Source organism: Anas acuta, chromosome 1 (assembly GCF_963932015.1).
Source record: "Anas acuta chromosome 1, bAnaAcu1.1, whole genome shotgun sequence".
Taxonomy (NCBI): Eukaryota; Metazoa; Chordata; class Aves; order Anseriformes; family Anatidae; genus Anas; species Anas acuta.
In genome coordinates, this window is record NC_088979.1 from 27,622,994 (window position 1) to 27,648,658 (window position 25,665).

A 25,665-nucleotide genomic window follows, 5' to 3' on the forward strand; every position below is an offset into this window, starting at 1 on the left:
AAATAACCTTTCTAGCTAGAACACTTGCAAATAACAAAAAAGTAGATATTAAATATATTTGGAGTTGGTAATAGCTTTGTAGAAATATTCAGCCAAAACCATTAGTGCTAACAGCATTGTTTTAATTGCTTTCTTTGTCTTATTTCAAAGAAGTGATGTGACAGTTGTGCATGAAGTTTTTCTTCCTGGCAATGTCTTGAAATACTGCATAGCAGGAATAACTGATTTTGTCTGAAGGGCATTTTATGGAAAACATTTAGCTATGCTAATTATTTGAGGCATAGTTCATGCAGCTATTAGTTCTCTGACAATACCTGATGGTGAACTTTTGGCTTCAATGACAAGATTTTTATATATGCTATTTGCATGTGTGGAAGAAACCTCATTTGTTCATTAAAAAGGACAATTTTCCCCATTTTGATAAAGAGAGAAACTTCTGCAGGATGCATTACGTGTAATTTAAGTTTAATGGTGCTATTTGGGCTGGCTGTTGGGTACTAAATAGTGATGAGAAGCCTGACAGGAAAGTGTAGACATGACCCCAGTACAGTTCTCCCTGGAAGGTGCTTCTGGACTGTGTTAAATAATACTGGAGAAAAATAAATACGAAAAGCTTTAGAAAATGTCAAGATGGGGAACAGGGCTGTTATTTCTCCTGCGTTGCACACACCCAAAGCCCCTCACGGCTGCCTGAAGCAGTGCAGCCTCCTCCTCCCGGAGGGGTGCGAGGGTAGTGCCACAGACGCCACACCCCGCCGAGGGCAGGGCAGCCGGGGAAGGCTGCTCATCTTTCATCTTCCTCCTCCTCTTCTTCCTCGGGCTGGCCTCGGGGGCTCCGGAGGCGGCGGCCGCAGTAGGTACCGCGTCCCCCCGCCTGCACCTCGCCTCAGGGAGGCCCCGGCCATGGCCGCCCGCGCGGTGCGCGGCGTCGCCATGGCGACGGTGCCACAGCAGGGCGGGAAGGGGTCCGGGCCGCGGAGATGGCTTCACGCAGGCCGAGGTGGTCTGCTACCGAGCCTGGCTTTCCTTCCTGACAGGAAAAGTGCAGTGTGTCACCAAATCTTCCTGGTTAAAACTTAGTCCAGCTAACAAGAACAGTTTTGGAGTGTGTGTGTGTATTAGTCCTCTAAGCTTGCTTGCGGATAGGTTGCGAATACCCAGTGGTAATGACCCAGAATACTTGGTCTTTTCTACCAGAGAAAGTTCAACAAGAAACACACTGTAATTTTATGTTTTCCATTAAAAGAACAAGTGTGCAACATCATTAACTTCAATAAATAACGTCAAACTTCCCAGAATCATAGAATCATTAAGGTTGGAAAAGACCTCCAAGAATAATACCATACCATAACACCGTAATAACACCACACCATAATGCTTTTGCTGCCTTCTCATTTTTTAATTTTAGGGTGTGCTAGGACAATGTTTCATGCTTTCCTTTATGAGACACTCATAAACTTGCTGCTTAAGTTCAGATCCACGATAATTTGCAGTCTTCCAGGAGATGACATTTTGAGGACAAATCTGCATCATTAATAAAAATGTGATAAAAATGTGAGGAAAAAATACAGTCATTAAAAGTAGTTTCTATTTCAGTAGACAAACTCAGATGTTTTAGCACTGACTACATACAATACTAATCTGGGGACTCTTTTGTTCTAGCCACTGCTTTAAGATAAAGACATCATGGACAAATATGAAATCCTTAAGAAAATTGGAGAAGGATCTTACGGCAAAATATTCTTGGCAAAAGGAAAAGTGGATAATGAGCAATGTGTCATCAAAGAGATTGATTTAACTAAGGTAAAACAACAAAACCTGGATGATAACAATACTTATTTACAGAATTATGACAACTGCATTTAGCTAATCTATAAGCTTAGGTGTCACATTTGTAGTTGCATCTTGATGACATAAACTTGCCAAAGACTGTACTCTTTGACTGCCTAATTTTAAAAACATAGACTAAATATGTGATTTTATATAAACAGTTTATTTTTCTTTTTTTTTTTTCAAAGCTTTACCTAGCATACATGATACTACCTGATTTAAGCTTTATAACAGATGATTCAAGTACAACAAAACTATTGCTACTGAAATAACAAGCCATGATTTTGTGATACTTTTCTCTAAACTCTTTCATTTTTTTATTTTTTTTTAAAAGTTCATATTTTCAGGTATGAGTAATACACAGCAGTCTTTCTGATTCTCATTTATGTGTAAGGCATTTTGATTCATTTCATCTAATTTGAAGTGTCCGTTCTGTAGTTGTCATTATCTCAGCTACATGGCTTAATTCCCTTTCTTTGAGAACAAGGGATGCTGTTTGCTGTGTGTATTTTAGACTTCTGTTTCAGAAGGAGGTGAATTGGTCCATAAGCTCCATGTTTCTTTCTGTGGGCTGTAAAGGCAGGTTAGGGTGGCTAGCTTGGGTAATCAGAGTAATGCCACTCCTAGATCTAGTTCCAAAAACACATGCAATTAAACTCCATATGATTTCAGTACAGGGAATTCAGCGGTCAATTTCAGTGAGTGTCTACATGCTTGTGACAGCTCTTACACTCTGTGTTGCACTAGTGAACTTCAAATGTATGAGAGAGTCATAACAGAAGCATGAATTTTTATGTGTCAGTTCTAGGAAAAGCTACATAACCTTCAGATTCAAACACAGAAAAATTGATATGCTAGTAATGATAACTAAATAAAAAATGGTTTATCTGTGTTCAGAACCAGTAATTTGGTTCTTTCTAATCTCATATTTTGATGTATGCAAAATAGAAAAATTTAAATTAATAGAGTGTTATTACTTACCCCAGTTGTTTAAAAACCACGAGGTGGTTACAGAAAATTCTGACTTCAAAGTAGTATGATTTTTCTTATGTGGTAGAGTGTGTCTTTGTAGTATGTGGTATGTCTATGTGTCATTTATATGTTTGATTGTGTGTGTCTTTATTTTCACCTTTTGATTTTTGAATCTTTAAGGATTACATTTCAAAATTATTTATTAAGAATGAGAGTAAGAAACTTACTTTTGTAAATGAAAGAGGACATTTTAATAGAATCAGTATAGAATCACTGAAACATGAGTTTACCTCTGTTCACCAACTAAGTTGGTAATAACATTTGTGTAGGAATTTTAAAGGTAGACACTTGCCTCTTTGTAAAATATCATAATTTGTTTTTACTTTGATAATGTTCCAGTATATTTACCAACATATGCTGCAAATGTATGTACATCATATGTTCTAGTATTTCTGCATCACCGTGGCACAATCTTTATGTACTTGTGGGAATGATTTGACAGCAATGTAACTGTTATTGAAGAGACTTAAATACATCATTGCTAAAATATAGTTCCTTAATTCTTTGTAGATGCCTGTGAAAGAAAAGGAAGCCTCGCAGAAAGAAGTCATTCTTCTGGCCAAGATGAAGCATGCAAATATAGTAACCTTCTTTGCTTCTTTGCAAGGTTTACTTTCAACATTTTTGTTTTATTTGTGACTATAGGAGTGAAAGGCAGCAGAACCTAGTTTGTTCATATTGCCCAGCCATAAGCCTATCCCCAGCACCTTACTTATCAGTGGGGTTAGGTGCCGACTCCTAAAAATGAACACAAGGTACCAGGTTTAGTCATCACTTTCTTTCTCCTTGTGGGTGGGTGGGACCAAAAGTCCTACAAAACAAACACTGGATCCTGAGGGGTTTGCATTTCTTCCCATTGAACTTTAATCTTGACCTTCAACAGAGGTCCAGAGTTTTGTGAGACCTTCCCAGGAGCTGCAATAGAAGAAGAGAGCTTTTGAGCACAGCAGGAAATAGGAAATAAAATGAATGAGAAACTAGGAAAAATAGGAAAATAGGAAAGAAAACGTATCTTGGGGTATCAGTAAGGTTGCAGAAAAGGTTTGGCTTGGACTTTAGGACTGAGGGAGGGAGTGGAATGGCTTTCCATCACAGGTTCATGCAGGATTTTGGAGGGCCTGTGAAGCAAAGATGAAGGCTAGTGTCCATAGAGAGCATGCAATTAATGTATGTTTCAGGTGAAATTTAATAATTATTGCTGTATTAATGAGGAATAAAGGAAAGAAATACTTTTCCTTTCAGAAAACAACAAGCTGTATATCGTGATGGAATACTGCGATGGTGGAGATTTAATGAAGCGGATAAATATGCAGCATGGAGTACTGTTTGATGAGGACCAGGTGAAAGAAGTTACCTTTAGAGGAAAGGATGTTTTATGTAAAACACATTGAATTATGCAGTGCTTGCTACTGTTTCTTTTCTGACCTGTTTTAAAAACTGAACGTTTTAAAGAAACTGATAGTTTTAGTGGGAATTTAGTTTCCTTTTAGACTTGTTTAAGATCTTAAATGAATTTGTTGACAGTATTTTGATGCCAATTATATTCTTTCCATTGCTCCTCCTATACTGGAGGCACTTTTTCTTAGTAGTATACGTGCTTAGCCAGAAAGGCTTTATTTTTACTTTTACAAGGTGTTTTAGAGGTGTTAGGGGATATATTATATATGAAATTTTCATTCTTTTCTGCTATTTACATCATAGTATATCATGCTTTATACTAGTCAGTGGTAAATCTCTCATTCATTTTATTTGGGTCAAGAATTCTCTGATGCCATTTAAATTGTTAAACTGACACAGAGAAACAAGGCCAGGATTCTGACTGCTTGTGGAGCATGTTCACAGGTATTTCAGTTTGTAAATAGGCGCATGTGAGAAGTATTGCAGTTCTCAGAAACAGAATTTCCTATTCATCCTTCACTTATTCCTTCATCTTTTAAATAACTTCAGCTTTCTGTAGGAAATCTTCTCTTATATGTTGGACTTAGTATTCGGAACTCTAAGGATATTTAATTTTGTGCAGCTTTTCACTTTTGCAGTTGCAATGAAAACTTACCTAGATACTAGACAGACAATATCTAACTTGTTAATGGAAATCTACTCTATAGCATAGAAGTGGGGAAAAAAAAAAGAAAAAAAAAAGAAAAAAGGAAATTTTGTGACATTTCTTCTCGCTTTAGTAGGAAAAGAGAAACTCCTTAGTGTAGAAGTCAGTTGGAAGTGAATTACTGGTTCAGCAGTGGTGAATTTTATGATCCAATTGGGAGTCATAATAGAGGCAGAGAGAACATGAGAGAAAATAAAAAGAGGACAAAATCACAGATCACAAAAAGACAAAACAGGGAACCAACACACAAAAAAACCTTGCCAAGACAGAACATGGCATATCCAAAGAAAGACAAAGGAATTACAGACAAAAGAATGGATTATAGAAACTAAAGATGCATCTGACAATCAAGAACAGAGAGCAAATTACTCAATTTAACATAACTTTGTTAAAAAATCTGTATATTTTCAAGTGTATGCCTAAGGAAGTCTAATTTATGACATCAGCCCTATTCAGGAAATCATCTGTGAAATGTTAAACATTACTAGATAGAAGATTATTACTTGAATTAAAGTTTTCCATGATCATCAATTGTCCTTAAGATAGGAGTGTGTAAGCACATCTTACTTTTGTTTCTGAATTAAGTTCAGCAGCCATTATTCAATAAATCACATATATCTGGAATTGAATACATGCTTAAGAGTTGTCCTGGGGCAAGGGTGAACTGTTGTGATTACTTACTATCATAAGTTTCTTCATACCTATGTTGTTTAATCACATTTCAGACCTTCATCCTCTATTTCTTCTTTCCTGGATCACGTTTGGTATGATTACAAATATTATAAATGCATGGTATGGCTTACACTGCTGAGGATTAAGACACCACCCATTTATGGCTTGTTTTTTGAACTAATTTCTAAATAATGGTCTAGTGTTCTTAACTCTTCTTTGACATGATTCTTCAGTCCTTGCTCAGGTAATGGTCTTGTGATAGTCAGTGAAAACTTGACTGGGATACAGAAAGTGGGAATAGGTATTTATTTTCATTTAGTTCCCTGATAGTACTGAGAAAGGAAAGCAAAACTATGGCATTCATTTTACTCATACAAAAATATTGTTTCCTACTATTCTATGGTGTGTGTGATCGACATGTTTTAGATTTTGTTGTTGTCTTTGTTGTACATATTTAATTAAAATGTCCTGCTGGAGATTAGCGCCATGCCAATTTATCCACATATCAAATTTATCAGATATCTATTCCTTTTGTCTTTCACCGCAGATTTTGAGTTGGTTTGTGCAGATCTCCTTGGGCCTGAAGCATATTCACGACAGGAAGATTTTACACAGAGATGTAAAAGCACAGGTAGTAAAACTAGAACTGGAAGGGGGGTGATTTTATCATGTCAAAAGACTTGAGAAGCTGTGCCATGTTTCATTGTTGCACACCAGTTTCTTCTTTGTTTGCAGAACATTTTTCTTAGCAATAATGGAAAGATAGCAAAGCTTGGGGACTTTGGCATAGCAAGACAGTTGACCAAGTAAGCACCTCTTTCATTAGTCTATGATCTACACCAAATGTATCTATTTCTGAATGTTCAGAATGCAACCTGAGTGTGCAAATTGTTTGTGGGCTGTGCTTGGTCTAGGATATCAGGGGTCTGTCACTATATTTTTTTTCTGGTATCCTAAAATGTGCCATCCTGAACATAACCACAGATCCTTGTAACTGGACTCTTGTTAGAGGGTCTTTCCCTCAATCTTTTCCTGTTCCTTGTGGAACTGACATAGAAACTCTGGAGGTACAACTGTTCTTTGCAGTCCTTGATAATCACTTCTGGTGCTTCATGAAAAGAAAAAGCAGTGAACAGCATTAAACGTTTGGAAATAGTGTAAGAAAAGAGTTTGTTCAGGTCATATTATTTCTTTTCTTAGTATGTTCTTCAAAACTGTGCCTATACTAACAAAAAACAAATAAAAAAAGGCCAGAACCCATTCTTCCCCGGCCCTTAGAGTAAATGTTTTGTCATGGCTTGCATCCCTCTGGCTAAACTTCTGCCAAAGAGGGTGGTCTTTTCTTTATTGGCTCTGGGGACAAGGTTGGCCTAACCTACAAAGTGGCCAGACATTGTCTAGGAGAGTGCTTTTTGACATGGTCAAAACATGTCTAACATGCTAACAAAAGGACAATGCTTGAACTTGATCTCTTTTTGAGCCTCTTGATATCTGTGACCTTGGCAGGATCTCATGGCAACGAAGTTCCACGGTTTGTGGAAATGTAATTTCCTCTGATGATCATTTTGCAGATTGTCCTTCTATTGTCAGTCCTTCTCGGTTGCTTTGTACTCCACCTGCTGCAATTCACTCGTTGCAACTTTTCCTATCCCCAAATTAAATTAATCCAAGCTGAATCACATTCCTGTCTACACAATAAAGACTTTAACCAGCATAGACAATTTATGCACTCTCTTCAGACTTACTTAACTATGTACTGGTATAAAATACCTTAATGCATTCTTCAGGTGAATGTACAGCATAGGTCATTTCTGTCAAGGCCCCATCAGATTGCTTTGGAATGAGGCCTAAATAACATTGAAAATTTGGTGGTGCATCAGAGCTGGGAAGTTTTGCTGAAAGTAAACCTCAGAATGTGAATGTGCAAGTCTGGGCATTTTGAGGAGTATTTAATAGGTATCTGGGACTTCAGAAGCAAAATATTTGGAGCTTGAATGTGCTTTTTCACATGTAACAAGTGAATTAGTTTTCTCAGTCCCTCTTCCTCCCATCCCCTGTGATACACAAAGGCATTTTCATTTCCATTCTCCACTTCCAAATTACAGATAGTGCCCAATACTTTTATTTTCTGTTAGGTATCCTTGACAGCTCTGGCAGTCAGATTTCATATCCTCAATAAGGAGGGTAATGGTCAGCTTTTATTGACACCTGCTGTAGAGTGAGAGGAATCACTCTGTGATTCTGTTTCTCTCCACTGACTTCCCAGTGACTCTTGATGACATCCACAGTGTAAATAACTAAAAGCAAGTGAAATGAATCCAACAAGTTTTTTATATTTGCTATACCTACATTACGAGTCAGCAGCAGAGATGGAAATAGAATTCATTTACTCCTGCTTTAGTTTCTGGACAGTTGTTCCTTCTTCCACAGTTTCTAGCTTGCATGACTGACTGGCACCTACGATCTTATTTCAGTGAATATGTTGGAGGCTTCTAATACTTTGAGGTGTGGTTGACAGCTTTCAGAATCATGTGTTAATGATCATTGTTCCTTGCAAATTTTGATTGCAATGCTGGTGAAAAGTGGGGAAAAGAGAATTCTTGTGATTTCTGTTGAAATGCAAACACTGTATTAAGACAGTTGGTCATTTTTACACAGAAATGGGAAGTACTTTAGTGTTTCTTGGGTTGTTTCATTAAGCTATTATTGAACTATTTTAAGAGCAGAAATAAAAACCCCCACGGGCTCTTAACTCAATTGCTTGCAGACTTTTTCAATGTGTAACCCTTTTTATTCACTGTGTTTCATCAGCACTATGGAGTTTGCCTATACCTGTGTAGGGACCCCTTATTATCTGTCACCTGAGATCTGTGAAAATCGACCATATAACAATAAAACGTGAGTCTCTCAGTTTTCTTCATACGCTTGTTCATGAGGGTGTGCAGGCACAAGAGAACGTAAATAATGTCATGGTTTAAATCTGTATTTCTGCAGAGCACCAGGAATTTCACATACATCAGCTACAGGTAGCTTTGCTCTTCAATCTCGCTAGGAATATTAAGCAGGCATCATTTATATCCTGTGCCTCTTCCAATAATAATAATAGTACCTGGTTAGGTACTGTAGAAACATTGGTGCCACAACAAAAAAAAGAGATTTAAGGTTTTCTTTTCACTGCATACTAAGAAATATCAAAAGTTGCACCAATATTAATCTTCATTAGAATGATGCTAGTAAATTTGAGAGCTGAAAAAAAAAAGATTACATCTATGAAAATATTATAGGCTTTTCCTGAAACCTGAATTCCTTTTATTTACAGAGATATTTGGTCTCTTGGCTGTGTGCTCTATGAGCTATGTGCACTAAAGCATCCTGTAAGTATCTTAGAATCAGATCAATATCATATTATTAAAAATAGAGTGAACAGCCTGGAATATATGTAGTTATAACAATATTCATAGACAGCTACTAGTATTATTTTCAATTTACTTCTTCATATTAAAGGATGGCTGCCAGTGTTTAAATATTTTGTATTGAATTTTTTGAGCATACTATAATACAATATATTATATTGTAGTTCTAGAATTTTTATGTGTATATATAAGTCTGTCGAACATATATTTACTCTTTAATAAGTACTATACTTTCTGAAAAGGCAGATGGAAAGAATTAAAGCTGTACTTCAAGGCTTTAGGCACATCATTTTATTCATTTCTATTTGAAAACACCAATCTGTACTCGCTAAAGAGTTTGAAACCTACATTTCCCCGGAGAGCATTTCAAGTCTCAAGAAACATTCTCCTAAAGGTTGTATTTTGTTTGGAAGCACATTCATGTCAAAAGATAACTGAGACAGCATCTTTAGGAAGCTGTGCTGTCCTCTGTATGATCTAAGCCTCAAGTAATCCTCAGCCTGTGAATGTGGAGAAGGGAACAAAGCAGAGACTAATCCCAACAACAGGAAAAGGGTCGGATTCCTGGGCCCAATTGAAGTTGACCTGGGCATCAATGTGATCAAAGCTGGCAGAGCAGCACTGGCAGGGAGAGCAGTTGTGCTGAGCTGATAACAAGGGAGGAATATTCCAGATTTCACAAAGTGAGAAAAAATCATTATTTCTTCTTATGAATATTAGCTATTCTATTTCATATTGCTGCCTTTTTTTTTTTTTTTTTTAAATTTGAAGGCAGGAACTAGATGCTGATGTAGAAGGGAAATGCAAGAGCAAATTTGGGTTACAACACCTTCAAATTATCCAAGTAAATACAATGGTAATTTTAGAAAACTGTTGCTTTCAAAATTAGTTTTGCTTGTCTTAGGCCCTAAAAATTAGATTGATGCTGATATATTAAGAGATCGTCTGACCAGAGAGGACTGAGTCAGCTGAGTGGCATCAGTTGTTAAAAATCAGGTTGTATCCTGGATCCTGAGAGAACACAGACCACAGAGGCTAAGTTGTGGGAACCAAGGTTTTAAAGATGAACCCTCTGAAAACAGTATGTATGTGCATCTCTGCTGAACAGCTTTTGGCAAAAATAATGATGTTTAATTCTGGAAAAAGTGTGTCTGTGTTATTGTATGACACTGTACTACAAATGAAACAACGAAAAACCTCTTCCAAGTGCCAGAGCTATCAGACCTGCTGAGTCATGGAGCTTAAACTAGGAGAATGTAACCAGTAAGTACAATCAGAGAGTGGTTCTGTTGATCTCCCACAGCAAACTATGGATAGGGAGAAATTGTTTGGGAAGAGATTGCATAGCACAGGGCTTCTGTCCACAAGTACCCTTTTCAAATGTGGGTGTTTAGTTCATCATTTCCAACCAGCAGTACTTATTGTCCTCTTTCTGTTGTTTTCATTGATTAAGTTTGAAGGCAGTAGCTTGCACCAGCTGGTGCTGAAGATTTGCAGAGGATATTTTCAGCCCGTGTCTCCCAAATATTCGTATGATCTGAGGGCGTTAATTTCCCAGTTGTTTAAAGTATCTCCAAGAGATCGACCATCGGTGAATTCTATTTTGAGGAAGCCCTTCTTGCAGAAGCTTGTTCTCAGATTTTTGCCCCCTGAGGTGAGTGCCTTGTACTGCTGCTTGCCAAGAGAGAAAGGTGTATTGTGTTATAAACAGTTCTGTCTGGTACTTTTTTGTTGATAGTTAACACAGGAAGAACTCAGTCTCACTTTGATAAATAGAAGAAAGCCTTCAGCATCACAGCCTGGAGCCAAGCTGATACAAGGTAAAGATAATATTTAATGATTTCAACACTGGTTCTACACTAACATTTGCTAGTTGTGATATACTTGATGGTGATAACTTTCTCCAATAGTCTTTGCTGCACATTTGGATACAAGAGCTTCAGAAAAATTTGGAAATAAAAAAAAAAAGGAGAGAACTGAAATCTTGTAGAAAGCACAGAGGGTAACTTGCTAATCTTTTATTTTTAAAAAGAATGTAAGCTTCAAAAAAGGAGAGTGCAAGACCAAGTTCCTTCAGAATCTGGAATGGTGGCACCTGTTGAGACACAGGGATTCTTTCAAAGAAATGAATGGAAACCTTCAGGAGGGCAGCAGCCTCAGGTAGAGTGCATCCACATTGCTGATAACACTGAATTATCTTAGAAGGCAAATTCCTGCTGTTAGAAGAGGTCCTTTAGAAGGCTTCTTTAAGATACATTAAATCCAACCTAATGCCTACACCAAGTCAGTGGAGTTAGTTAAGGACTCCAGAAGTCTCAGAAGAGGTGTTTTAGAAAGCCTAAGTGGGAAACACGGAGTTTAGGCTGCTTCAGCCTGGTCCTTTGTAACAAAAGCAGTCAGGCACATTTCGCATTTATGTTTATACAAAGGCAAATGAACTTTGGGCTTGCATTTCTGCTATAAAAGCAAATGTACCGATTCTTTTATGTCACACCTCCTGAGGGCCCATTCGTGGGCAAAACCAGTGGTGCCCAGTGCCCTCGTTTCAGATACAATTAAAACAAACTGGGATAAAACCTTAGAGCAGGAAGCCCCAGTTCCTCACAATGACCTGTGTCCCTCCCTCATTTTCTACCTCATTGTTTCCTCAAGCTGTGTGCTATCTCCAGCCTCTTACTTGGTATCACTTCCCACCTTCACGAGTGTGTAGCACTCTCGTGGGTGCTGACAAACTAGAGCAAAGCACAGTTAGGGTCCGGGATCTCCCAGCAGTAATTGCATGCTGCAGTTAGGGTAGATTAGCTGATGGTAGAGATCTGTGGAATTCCCAGAACTGCAGCCCTCGAGCAGTCACTAAGATGCCTGAGGACAGTGCTGGCCCAATGCAGAACATAGTACTTGGTTTTCCTCATAGTTCCATTTGTGCATATCCATGCAAGTGCAGAGATGCTGGCTGAGTTTCCTTTCATCGTGCTCTGCTGTAATCAGAGGCAGAATTTTGTCCACAGTGTTTTGATCTGCCAGACATGCACTAATGTTATCAGTGAACATGTTATCACATGTTCCCACAGTCTTTCATCATCCAAATGAAGAAAACAGTTTTTTTTTTTAATTATTATTTTTTTTTATTATTTTTTTTTCCAGGGTAGTGGGGATATTTGCATAGTGTCATGCTTTGAATGAGCTGCTTCAGGGTTCACAGAATCACAGAATATTTGAGACTGGAAAGGACCTGTAGAGGTCATCTTGTCATCTCTACTAAAAGAGGGACACCCAGAGACACTTGCCCAGGACCACGGCTATATGACTTTTGAAGATCCCCAACAACTGAGATTCCACAACCTCTCTATTACTGTGAGGTCACCCTCACAGTAAAAAATGTTTTGCTTATTTTCAGCAGGAACTTGCTGTGTTTCAGTTTGCGCCTTGACCTGCCGCAGTACTTTGCCTAACATAACCCAGGATACCGTTAGCCTTTTCTTGGCACAAGGTTTCATGTTCAGCTTGTCCACCAGCACCCACAGGCCCTCTTCCTTGCTGGGCGCCCCCAGCCTGTACTGATGCCTGGGGTCGTTCCTCCCCAGGTGCAGGACTTTGCACTTCCCCTTGCTGAACTCCAGGAGGTTCCTGTTGGCCCATTTCTCTGGCCTGCTGAGGTCCCTCTGGACGACAGCATGACCCTTGGCATGTCAGCCGCTCTCCCCAGGTTCTTGTCATCAGCATCTTGCTGAAAGCACACTGCCCCATCACCCAGATCGTTACCAGAGATGTGAAGCAGGATTGGGCCCAGTATTGACCCCTGGGGTACGCTGCTAGTTACTGGCCTCCAGCTGGGCTTTGCAACATGATCGCCTCTGGAGCCAGCCAGTTTTCAACCTACCTCTCTGCTCATCCAGCCCACACTTCATCAGCTTCTCTGTGAGTGTCTTTTGGGAGACGGCATCAGAAAGTAGTGGAGAGAAGGCAGGCAGTACCCACTGCTCTCCCTTTGTCTTCCAAACTGCTCATTTCCTTGTAGAAGGCCATCAGGTCAGTCAAGCATGACCTTCCCTTTGTGAATCCGTGCTGACTACTCCTGATCACCTTCTTGTCTTTTATGTGTCTGGAAACGTTTTCCAGGACAGTGGGGCCTGTAGTTCCATGAGTCCCCCTTCCTGCCCTTTTTGAAGATAAGATTGGCATCTGCTTTCCTCTCACAAGTGCCATAATCAGTCAAAGACAATAATAGACGGTGGCTTCGCAATGACATTTGCCAGCTCCCTCAGCACTGGTGGGCACATCCCATCAGGGCCAGTGGACTTACTTCTGTCCAGTTTGCTCTTGTATTCTCTACCCTGAACCTCTTCCACCTGGGGTATATCTTCTTTGCTGCAGACTTTCTTGGAGGGGAGAAAGAGTGCAAGCTTTGTTGCTCATGGTTCTCAACACTCTTATTTAGATGGTCTGATTTGTTTTCCCTACTGCTCGAGATTGCCGTACTTCTGAATACCGTACTTTAAAACTTCATTCAGGGAGGGACAACACGTACACTTCCTGAAATTACCTCTTCCTTGGGATCATTACTGGCAGTAGAAAATTTTCTTCTATAAATGTGAATCTATATTGTGCTGGACTATATAATCTATATAATCTGGACTATGCTGTAGGTAGATGAGCTTATTTTCAGTGTTTCTAAGGAGCAATAATTAATGTATTTACCATCTAAGGAAGGGATACCAAGCTGATTTTAATTTATGCAAGAAAAATAAGCAATATTCTGCATTTTGCTCATACCCCATGTAGTAATTTTTAGTCTCCCACCGAGGGAGATGTCATGTTTGTGGATGTCATACTGCAGTTCTTTTTTGTCATGCAGCAGCAGCTAGACAATCACCTTTCTCTTCATTGTTCTTATGAGATGGAAAAGACAGCCTTGTCACAAAGCAGAAATACAGGAATGTCTCATCACAGTGAGGACTTGGAGAAATCAAAGGCAAGCTCCCACAGGCACATAATCAAAGAGATTATGCACAAGCACAGTGCTTCCCTGAAAGCAGCAGTCTGCATGTTTATGACCCACAACTACATCCCAGATTCCCCTCACTGTCACATGTCAAAATAAAGCTCTCCTGGAATTAACTCAGTGCTTTGGGCTTCAGAACAATGGCGTGGCTCAAGGGCAACCAAGGTGCAGGGTACAAAGCCCTGCACTGACTGACTCGCACAGTGTGGGCTGCTGCTTAATCACAGGAGCTGATGGAACAGGGGAAAAGGGAGAGACCACAGTAATATTAAACACACTCTGTATGTAGTAAATTAGGAAGTTTCTGCTTTATTTGAGAAAAGGCTTGGAGAACATAACACTAACTCTACTGTAGACAGCCTGTATTACCATGCAGCTCATTATGGGGAGGACAGGAAATAGTTCACACTGGTATTGATACAAATGAATATGGGGCAATTAACATTCTTTATTGTATTTTCAGCCACAGAGCTCCAGATTTAAGATGGCAGAAAGGCCAGAAAATATCAGAGCGCTTGGCCATTATGGTCATTACTATGATAAACTTGACAACTTGCAGAGGAAAGGTAATGCACATTATGACCTGTCTCACATCAGCCAAAGAGTTGAGGAATACTATAAACAAAAAGGACAAGTTGCACCTCCACCCCCCCCACCTGACGGGTAAACCTTTCTCACTCTTTATTAGTAGTGAACAGTCCTGCATGTTTGGAGTTCTCAGCCTTCCCGATTAACTCATTCAGTATAATTCCTTCTCTGCTTGTTCTTTGATATTTTTTTTTTTTACTTAAGTTTATTGTACAGTGTAACTCCTCTTTCTGTTCTGCATGTATTTTCCTGATGTTTGAAATTTTATTATCAAAATATCTCCCCAGTCTCAGCGTTTCACTGGATGTGGAGTAAAACTCAAGATAAGCACTGTCTTTCCTTCCCACCAGCATCTGAAAGATATAAAGAGCAAAAGCTGTTCTGTACTTCAGGGAACAGAGCAGGAGGCAGGCCAAGCAAATGTCGTCTTCCTGCAGAGCTTACATTTTGGTTTCAGATATAAAGGCGTGTTCTCCAGCAGTCTGTGTACTTTAAAGTCTTTCTTTTACAAAGCAGAGGTAGAATCTTTTATTTTTACTTTTGACATTGTCTCTCCATTCCACGATTTATCAATATTTTGAGGATCAGGAAAAATAACTTCATTTTCATTAACAGTCTCATGTACTATTTATCAAATAGAAGGTGAAGAAGAGCTTTGCTCTTCAGTAGACTAAGGTAACCAAAATAATAGCAAGGGGAATGCCCCAAGTCAGTATGTTTTCTGTTTGTTATTTTACTCTTGGTCCATATTTATACATATTTTATCCATCCATCCATACTTATGTAGTACAAACACAGCTGGTAGAGAATTATTTGTGCAGAAGATAGAAGCTGTGAAATAAAATATAGTACGTGAACATCGCTTTCTTCTCTCAGGCCTGCAGAATATCTTCAAAGGCGTTTTGAAGCCCAGCAGTACAAGATTAAAGTGGAAAAACAGCTGGTAAGTAAGTACTGAACCACAGAACAAAATCTGTAAAAGAAACTGATTGAAAATCCTGAAGATGAAGTGATGTCTTTCCAACAGACTGTGGCACTGTCAGATAGAAAGCTCTGCTCTAGTGGGTCTGCTATCTGCTCTACAATGGTCATCTTGAGGTTTTATTTTCTAGTATCAAACTATAGCATTGTAAAATTCTACTGTGACTCTTACCTGCAAAAATACACACTTGTCAAACATCATGCTTCAGGGGAAGGGGAAAAGTGAACTGAATAGGCCCTGATGAAAGGGGTTCTAAATGAAAATTCCTTTGCTCTGGGTTTTATTTGTACACCCACAGGGACTGCGGCCCTCCTCTGCTGACCCATATCATGACCAAATGCAGCAGCAGGAAATAACAGAAGAGCATCTCAAATTGCATCATCAGGACATGTCTAGAAAGAATGAAATGAAAGAACAGGTAAATAACATATTTTCCTGAGTTGCTTAAAGCTGTTTTCTTACACTCCTTGACAATAGTGTTCTTTACATGAGATTTCTTTTTTCCATTGGACCACTAGGAAAATAAAAGCTCTGTGCTCGTCTGGTTCCATCTTGCAGAAACCAGTGAGGACTTGCACAAAAGCTGACCTCCAGAGTCATTTTAAAATCTAGAAAATCTAAATCTAAATACATGGAAGTAAATCTATTTATAAATAAATAAATCTAAATACATTAAAATCTAAATACATGGAAACATGTAAATACATTTAATCCTTATATCTTTGATTTATAAAAAAAATGTCAGAATAAATATACTAGCTTTTAACATAATGGTCAGACTTTGGCGTAAAAACATATTCATCATGCACACATTCTTCAAAGGCTGCTGCTCTTTAATTCTACAAAGTCTGTACTAAATTTTATAAAAATGTGATTTTATGGATTTGTCCGTTTGTAGCATAGGCAAAATGGGACAGACTGTCTTGTAAACAGTAAGAGAAATGTCTTTAACGAAAGACTGCCTTCCAGCCAAATTTGAAGTTTTTACTTCAGAGCACAGGAATGGTGAATCTTCTTCAACAGAAGACTGCCAAATTCTGTTTTATTTTGGGGAGGAGGTTGCAATACAATAAATGGTTTATAATTTTTTTTGTCCTACTATTTTCTATTTTATGATTGTGAATTTGGAGTCATTACTCAGACTATCCTTAGTTTATTCTTGGAATTGACTATTTTAGGTGTAACTAGACAGAAAATCCAGCATAAAACATTCAGAAAAGCTTCAGAAGGGTTAAAGTCTGGAACAGTTATAACTCCTAAATCTCCTGTTAATAGGAAGTATCAAGCAATCTTTAAAATAGGCAGTAGTGGACACTGATCCTTTTTTCTCACACATACGCAGTTTGATATCCATGGAATATTTTGTTCAGCTAGTGCTGTTTCTGTATGTCTTTCTAATAACTATGTGTTCTACCTTACTGTTGTTTAATAGGAGTACCTGAAACAGTTACAGAAAATTCGGGAAGAATACCACAGCAATATAAAAGAATTCAGATTCAGAGCAGGAATACTCCAGGTAGCAAAGCTCAAACATGCATGCAGTCATTTCTCCTTCTCCTTTTTTTAAGGTTGTACACTTAATTAATAATTGAAATGAAAATTTTATAAACCTGTTCCCTAGGACAATCAAAAAATACAAGACAAAACCTATCTGGTGAGGCAAGGGAAAGCTGAGAACCAGTCTGAAGCCACAGATGCAGCTGGAACAAAAGAATCACTTGAGGTATCTCGTAGTCTAAACAAAACGTTTTATGCATGGCCTTTGATTCACTCAGCAAGAGTCCTGAAAAATGCTAAAGCTTAAATCTTACCTGATGTTTGTGCCACATCTGAAAATCTTCCTAGGTTCCTTTCTTGAATAGCTGGAAACTTTATTGGGATAAGCTCTGATTTGTTTTGGTAATTGCTTTTTCCCCTATACTTACTGGGAGGTACTTTTGCTTCTTTTCCTTTTGTGGTGCATTTCTTTTCCTTGATTTCTGAGTGAAGTAAAGAAGCCACTCACAGTGCAGACCTGCAGGAGAATCCTGTGCAGGAGATACGGTAAGCTTGAGCTCAGTGTAGAACATGAGTACTTTTCCTGTAAGGATCCTATGTAGGGCATATGTTTCAATCCAGTTTTGTGTGGACTCCTTACTTAAACAGAAGATTGGGAGAAACAAGAGGAAGAAACAGAACTAAAGATTTCAGCTACAGGAATCCATCACTTCTTTGTCATCAAATACTACCAACACAGGCACTGGAATGGATTTTCAGAATTGTTCCACTTTTACTTTAAAATGCTGGTGTGATGAAAACCAGATGAGGTTTCCAGACCACAGGGAGTTTTGCAGCAACAAGTCTGCTTCTCCTCAAGTGAAAAGAATGAAAGCCTCAGCTTCTTAAAATTTATTTCAGTGTGCAAAATGCCAGCTTATTCTGAAAGGAAAACAATGCTGAGCTAGCTAATAGGATTCTTCAGTCAGAATTTCCTTCATGTAGTGCAGGATTTCCTGCACTGCTCAGCAGCAAGGGGCAGACCTCCACATAAACCGGTGACAGACATTGCTACCCTGCTGCAGCTGGAACTTGTGCCAAAGCTGCCAATAGAAGTAGGATACTCTTCAGTGACATTCATGGATCCTGGAGCTGGCTTTTACTAAAATTACACCACACATCATTCGGTGGGATAAGCTGCACTGTACACCATCAAGGCCACAAAAGGACAGAAATGTTATTCCCATGGGAAAAGCATAATAATAAATAAAAGAAAAGGTTTTATACCTGTTTGATGTCACCTGTTTGATGTCACTTAATTCATGGACACTCCACCTACTGGAGAAACTGCATAGATATTTCCAAAAAGTACAACCTGTGAATTTTTGTGGCTTCACCTGAGGTTGAGGACGTGTCCTCATAGCAAGAGGTCACTGAAGGAGCTGTATGCAATTATTCACTTTGCTTTTATGTGGCATATTCTAACACAGAGCGCAGGAATATGCAGAAGGTTATTAAATAGCTTTTAGGTGTTAACCAGCAAACAGGATAATATGAAACACGGCTAGACTTTGTACGGGTATAGGTTTCAATTATAACCTTGATTTTCATGACTCCCAAAGTCTGCCGGAATGAAATCAGCCTGAGTCACCTTGCATATGATCATAGAAAAGAAAAGATGCATTGTTTCTGGACACAGTACTGTATCCTCGAAACATGTTTTTGAAAAATCAGAGGTTGCACTTTATGCAAGGTTTCCTGTTTTTCTGCTACATAAGCCAGAATTACGTCTTTCAGTATCAGAATCTAAATAAAGCAATGAATGAACTATTCTTATTGATATATATATAAAAGGAAATCAGTGGTAATATTTATTACTAAAGAGAGTCTTTTTATGTATGTGGGTATACACATACACTGGTTCCAAAGCGTGCGTTTTAAAGTTGTTGATTTTTTTTCTCTATCTCCAGAACATGGAAGAAAAGTTTAAACAAGTCAGACTCCAGAATAAACAAGGTCAAAACATTTTAGAGAAGGAATATAGCACAAAGGTATCCATACTTACTATTTTTTATTCGTGTGTGTGTGGTTTTTATCCCCCATTTTCTTCTTAAATCTGTACATTTCAAACAACTCTGTTATGCCACAGTAGCTCTGGAAATCAAGTTATTTGAGAGTCAGATAAGAGTGCTGGTCTACTGCTGTTTGCTAAAAGTTTCTGTGACAGGATAGAATCATTAAGAAAAGAAACGTATAGCAGAGCTTTTCTGGTCATTTGAGGGAGGCTCCCTCTAAATCTTCTCAGGCAGTAATCAATCCCCACTTACTCAACTTTATATCAAACTTTAAGTGCAGCCACGTCAGGCTGTTAATTTCTTAACATATTTTGTAAAACTTTCTTCTCTACCATGCTTCTAAATTCTAAAAGGGGCTGGGAATTGAATGGAAATGCACGTAAGATATAAGGAAAATTTCTGATAAGATAATAAGATAATATAATTCTGAAGTGGTCTAAAGGTGTTTTGTGAAATTCTGCACTGAAGCAGTGCAGTATTCAAATATTAATAATGACTGGGAACCAACTGTATGAATCAGCTCCGTGTATTGCAAGGATTTGAATGAAATGATTATCAAAGACATCTTTTCTTAAAATGTTCCAGCCTTCTCTAGTGGATGCAGTCATTTGAAAATATCCATAAGGTGTACCTCAGAGCAATCTATTTTTGTCCTGTTTGTTCAACTTATCTTGTTAAACAGAAGAAAATTGAAGTTATTTTAATAGAAAAATAATTTTCAAGTTCCATTTAAATTCCATGTCATCTGTGTACATTTAATTAAATGTTTTTATTTAATAGCCTATCTTAATGAAGTGTCTGAATTTTCTTCAGGGAGGAATAAAGTTTGAAATTAATTTAGATGAATGTGTTCCTGAGGAAGACAACATTCAAGAAGCAGAGGTAGGCTTTGGTTATATTCAAAGCATTTTCTTCAGTAAGCTGAAACCATGACAGTAGCTTCGTGAGGTCAGGTTTAACTGTTTATATTACTGTCACCCTCTATCTGTGTTATAATGAAGCTTCACCTTGAGGCTTTGTTGACATATTGCATATATATGACTTTCTTCGAGGAGATAATTGCTTGAGAAATTGGATGGTATCTGGGTCAATCTTTCACATGAGAAGTGGTGCAGATATTTTAATTTTGTAAATTGGGCTGAGGGGGAAAACACATCTCAAAAGTGCATTAGTCTGCAAATGCCAGATTTGATTTGTGAATTTAGTACATTTCTTTGAGTATCTTCTGTAATGATAATGGCCACTTCTACAATTATTAGCTACACTGCTTTTAAAAATGTGGTTATTACTTCTAGAAAATGAGAACTTACTACACTTCTATAGAAAACTTAACTCTGCAAAATCCATATCAGTTTATATATGCTAGAAAACTACAGATGTGACTCAGTCTATACCAGTGAACACTACAAAACCAGAAATTCCTGTGAGGGCTCTTTTGTGCTTGAAGCTTATGCATGTAACAGACCAAAAAGAGCAAGCAAGACCAGTAGCCTCTGGCAGGGTATAAACTACGCAAGTCCAAGGTCAGAACCTGAGTCTTCTCAGGCTATTCCTTCTGGTGCTGCTTCATTTTCAGAATAGGTCGAAACTGAGGGAGTGACCATGGCCAAGACACATGTAGGATTTATACTATCAGTAGGAACAGCATTAATTGAGCTGTGCAAGAAGAAAGTCAGTATCATTACAGAGAAATGGGACCATAATTTAACTTTCTGCCTATTACAGTTTCTGGAGAGAACTTGACAATGTAATCATGCTTTCCATGGCTCAGAAAGGGGATTTTTCAACTGAGCAGAGGGTTTCTCTGGCAAAGTACACAATTGTTATTCAAAATTATTCTCTAAGCCTATTACATTTGTTTTGTTTTCATTCAGGTGTAGCCTGAATGAAATGTAGCCTCTTTGGCTTGCATGAGGCTTTTTCCATCCTTTCTGGGGAAAGTTTGGTTGTCTTACAGTAATACAACGAAGATCCTGCCCATTCTTTGACTGAAATACCCTCCTCCCCAATAACACTAAAAGCTTGGCTTGGTAATTGTGTTATTTCAATAGTACATTAGCACGGCTGTTTCTTCTTACTAGGATTATATCACAAAGCAAGAATATTATTGTGATGAACCAGGTGTTATTTGGAAATAATGGAAGTGAGTTATTCTCCCGTATATGTTTTCTCCTTCTATTGTTTTTTCAGGTACAAGATAAAGTCAATGAGATGTTGACTTCCATGAACGGGCAGAATCTTAAGGAGAACTTGGTGGAAGTTTATGAAGATCCCATGGACGGGGCTTTGGAAGAACTTTCTGGATACCAAACAGGTATTTCTTAGGGAAATGTGATACTTAGGATTAATCCTGAAAATCAGTTAAGAGTAAGGTAAATTCATAACTGTAGGTTATAGCAAATTTGTCTGATGTTTCTCTCTCATTGTAATATCTTATAATCAACACAATTCCACTGAAATCTATTTTTTAAAAATGAAATAACTTTGCCTTCTCTTTTCTTTCCCTTAGAGTCCAGTGATGCAGGTGATACTGAAGAAAGCAGGAAGCAGTGGCAAACTGGAACCCCCCAGACACTATTGAATTTTTTAGCCAATGCTGATGTCACATCTGTACATCCTATGGCTGAAAATGAATTTTGTAAGAAAGTTTTATATTTTGCAGTGAGTTACATTAGGGAGTTACTAAAATTCAGTCAGACTACTTAGAAACTTTTGCAAACAATTCCATACCAGAACGTTCACATGATCCAACAGGCATTTAATTAGAAGGACTTTTATCTGAAGCACTCTGTGATCTTGGGAATGGGCTGAAAACGCCTGTCAATGCAACTAACTTCCTATGTATGTATGTCAATGTAACTTAACTTTAAATTCAACACCACCACTTCCTTGGGCCTTGAGCTGATGATATACAAGACCCAGGCAGTCTGTGGCCAGCCAGCCAAGAACGTGGTGGAGTTCTGGCTTCCCACACCACCTGTTAGCTTTGCTGCACAGTCACAAATGCACTGGCACACAAGTCTGGCCGTGGTGATGCTCTTTTTCTGGAGGTGAATAGCCGTTTTCTGACAGTGCCAGGCAGCTCCAGTGACTGGGTGCTGGGAACAAGGGGCTCCAGTATTCCCCTGTTCTCCCATTACCCCAGACACACAGAAACAACCTGATTTTTTTGCATGGATAGTCAAAACAAAGCGGAGTATTGTTAGTATGTCACTTCTTGTTTGCCTTAGATGATGAACACTGGGAGCAAGAAAAACTGGAACTTCTGATTTTTTCAGCCCTAAGAAGCCACTAAATTTGTGAATAAGGACAACTCAATGAAGCTGCACCTGTCTATTCCAGGCCTAATATGCTTATTACTTGAGCATTAAAACTGGCATTAAGAAGTTTTTAGTGACAAATAGTCTAGACTATTTTTTTCCCTCTACAGTATCAATCAGATCAAATACTTTTTTTTTTTTTTTTTTTTTTTAAAGAGAAAATATTCCACAAGGGAAAAAAATCAGATTCTAGCATTACACAAAAGGAAGAAATCAGTGTCCGTATTAGAAAGTCTAATTCTAGCAGAAGTGCCAAGCCACAGTGATGATTTATTGATCTGAAAACCTTCCTGTTCTTCAGCTGACCATGTCATTCTGCCTGAAGACATCACAGAAAACAGGAAGCAATGGAAACAAACAGCACCCGGGACACTCCTGAGTATCTTAGCAAAAGCAGAGCTGTCTAATGCCTCCTTCATCCAGCTTGAAGAAGAAATAGGTAGGACGTCCATTACTGCCAATATTACAAGGTTTTCTTTATCTTTTTATTTATCTATAATATCTATTAAAATACCACGCTCCCTCAACACCCAGTTCTGCCCTGTTACTCCAGCTGACATCGTGAAGCACATTTGTACCCAAACGGACAGGTTGCTAGTGGATTACACACAGCATTTAGCCATTAGGTACTAAAACAACAACTCTTGTCATTGTTCTCCCGCCTTTCATGTTGAGGTTGCCTTTCAGTCTTTGAAAATGAGAACTTCTAAGGAATCACAGCTGCTGCATTCAAGCAGCAATTTTCAGTCTTTCCCAAACAGTAGTCCCCTAAGTCTTCCACTGAAAGTGCAGGTCCGTGTATTAGGAACTTGAATCTACCAGCATCAGATTTACCTTTTCTTTCCCTTTATAGTTTTGTGGTTACAGCCTACAAACATGCGAGGTTCCACTGAACAGAAGTTATAAACTACTGACTAAAACACGTGTGATCAAGTCAGTTATGCACAGTACTTACATCGTTGGTCACTGGGGAAGAAAATCAAGCATTTACTTATTTTCTATTACTTTACATACACCTTTATAATTATAATTATTTTATATATAATAATTTATATTTTATATATATAATAATTATTATACATGTGTAATACAAATAAAGGAATGTTCTCTCCCTTTCCAGAAGGGAAATTAACCCTGTCACCAAAGGAAAGCAAGGAAAATGACTCAGAATCATGCTCCAGTGTTGCTGTTGATGATGGCAGACTTGAGCCAAGATCAGATGATGAGGACACGTAAGTCAAGCGCTTCAATAGAAAAAGCTATACACATGAAATGACTGGATGCATTGCCTAAAGCTTTTCTCCTCAGTTCTTTTAAGTTCTTAAATGAAGAAAATTTGTTTTACAGTCTGCTGATCTGATTTTCAATTCTCTAATTTGTCAAATGCCAATGCTGACATTAAAAATGTTATGCAGAATTGTTAACATGGCTCTGCAACTGTTTGTTTTTTTTTACCTTATAAATATAGGTAAACAATCAGAGATGGGTGAAGAAGCAGTTCATATTTTGTGTGTGGTTTGCATATTCTTTATAACACATTAAAAAAAAATCTTGAAGGCTTTTAACTAGAAATGCTCGTAACAGATACATAGAATTAATAAAACTTTGTTTCAAATTTTCAGGAATTTTGAAGATTCTGAAGACGAACTGAGACGTGATCTGGAAGAATCTCTGGAAAAAGTGGTAACTGCTCCAACAGAGAGAACCATAGAGTCTTCCATGCTTTCAATAAATAGAGGTCAAACACATGAAGAAAAGATGATCTTACCTAGCAAACTGTTTGGAAAACCTAATGATGATTTAGAAAATAACTGAGTCACTTAGTATTGACACAAATAATTAAAAAGTCAAGCAAGAAGCAACAGCTACGTAGAGTACCGGCATGGTTACTGTTTCAGACCATTAATATCCTTGAAATTTTAACCGCAGCAGTGACAAAATTAGAAAAAAACAGGTAGCTGACATCAAATGCCAAGTAAACCAACTACTTTTCAACACTTAAAAAACAATTAAAATTGAAAGGGTTTTTGCCATTTTTTTAGAAGGAAAAAAATAATCAGGCTAATTTTAGATGTCTACTATTTGAAAAACTGTGATCCAGACTAAAATGCACTTTTCTTTCTTGTTCTAAACTACCTGGGACATCTCTGACAACACTTGTTTGGGCAAATTTCTGACTGCACACTTTTTAACCATTTTTATATCACATTTCCTACTCAGTGTATTTTATTTCTGTAGATCGATCAACATCCTGTTTTAAGAAGCTTTAACAGCTTCTCATAATCTGAGTAGCACTAATGAAGCTTTGTAATTCCAATAGTTTAATTTGCATAGCACAGACTGCACGCAGTACTTGCAACTATTGAGCAGTTTTACACAGTAGGAGTAAAAGGTTTTACTAGCACCATGAGAATCACGTGTTCCCCAGTTCCTAACATAGAACAGGGTTCCAATGGTTGAACAATAAGTTCTTCCAAACAGTGTCATTAATTCAGATGAAGTTTAAATAAAGGGGAAAAAAAACACATTCTGAAGTGATTTCAGTAGCGTTCTGCACTTCTTAGTTTGCTATGCAACATAAAATACTGCTGTGATGGCTCAAAGTCTCCACTTTTGCTGTGAAAGCAGATGTTTTTAATATGTTTACTTTCTTCTCTTTTATAATGAGCAGTAGCTTAGAGTTTCAAAGTTCTTATTTGCATACCATCTAATTATGTTCTCTAATCTAGACCCTTCTATTCCCAAGGAACAGAAAACTTCAGAATAGGGCTAGAAAAATACCACTTATCCTACTGTAAAAGGACACAAGGTAATAGCTAATGTGAGGAGGATAGTCAAGTGCAATTATTATATGTAGCAAAAAAGCAAGCAAGCAAATACCATAGGATTGATCTGGAGGAATCGCTGTAGGTGATGAAATCTCATTCAAGCCCATTTGAGAACCAGCTAATTAACCGCTAGAAAAAAAAACAAAAACTTCTGGGTACAAAAGCAATCAAACAAAAACGTTGATTTAAAAGTAGGTAAAGCATCATGAAATGTGTAGAGACTCACTGAAAACAAAATATTAAAAGATTTTATAGATGTAGCTCTGTTACTCAGGAAAGCACTGTGAATTCAGAAGGTTTTGCAGTTCACTGTACTGTACACAGGACAGCGTACTGTCACAGA

General features: G+C 38.0%; 1 protein-coding gene across 1 annotated transcript; it reads left to right on the top strand.

Moving 5' to 3' along the window:
- Positions 1-105: 105 nt before the first annotated feature.
- NEK5 (NIMA related kinase 5) lies at positions 106-25,470 on the top strand. Its single transcript, XM_068673875.1, has 23 exons — positions 106-853; positions 1,663-1,803; positions 3,373-3,469; positions 4,105-4,202; positions 6,186-6,269; positions 6,374-6,444; positions 8,450-8,536; positions 8,958-9,012; positions 10,505-10,705; positions 10,790-10,871; positions 11,084-11,211; positions 14,517-14,716; positions 15,518-15,584; positions 15,922-16,041; positions 17,056-17,139; positions 17,245-17,346; positions 19,070-19,150; positions 19,988-20,056; positions 21,365-21,488; positions 21,684-21,812; positions 22,796-22,933; positions 23,615-23,726; positions 24,117-25,470. Exons 2-23 carry the CDS (start codon positions 1,687-1,689, stop codon positions 24,307-24,309), a joined length of 2,439 nt encoding a protein of 812 aa, XP_068529976.1. The 5' UTR covers positions 106-853; positions 1,663-1,686; the 3' UTR covers positions 24,310-25,470.
- The last annotated feature ends 195 nt before the right edge of the window (positions 25,471-25,665 follow it).

Excerpts from the sequence above, each read along its gene's own strand:
- NEK5 (XM_068673875.1), top strand. The coding sequence starts at position 1,687 with ATGGACAAATATGAAATCCTTAAGAAAATTGGAGAAGGATCTTACGGC. Across the intron at positions 17,347-19,069 it reads GAACAAAAGAATCACTTGAG|AACATGGAAGAAAAGTTTAA; the intron begins GTATCTCGTAGT and ends CTCTATCTCCAG. Across the intron at positions 22,934-23,614 it reads CCAGCTTGAAGAAGAAATAG|AAGGGAAATTAACCCTGTCA; the intron begins GTAGGACGTCCA and ends CTCCCTTTCCAG.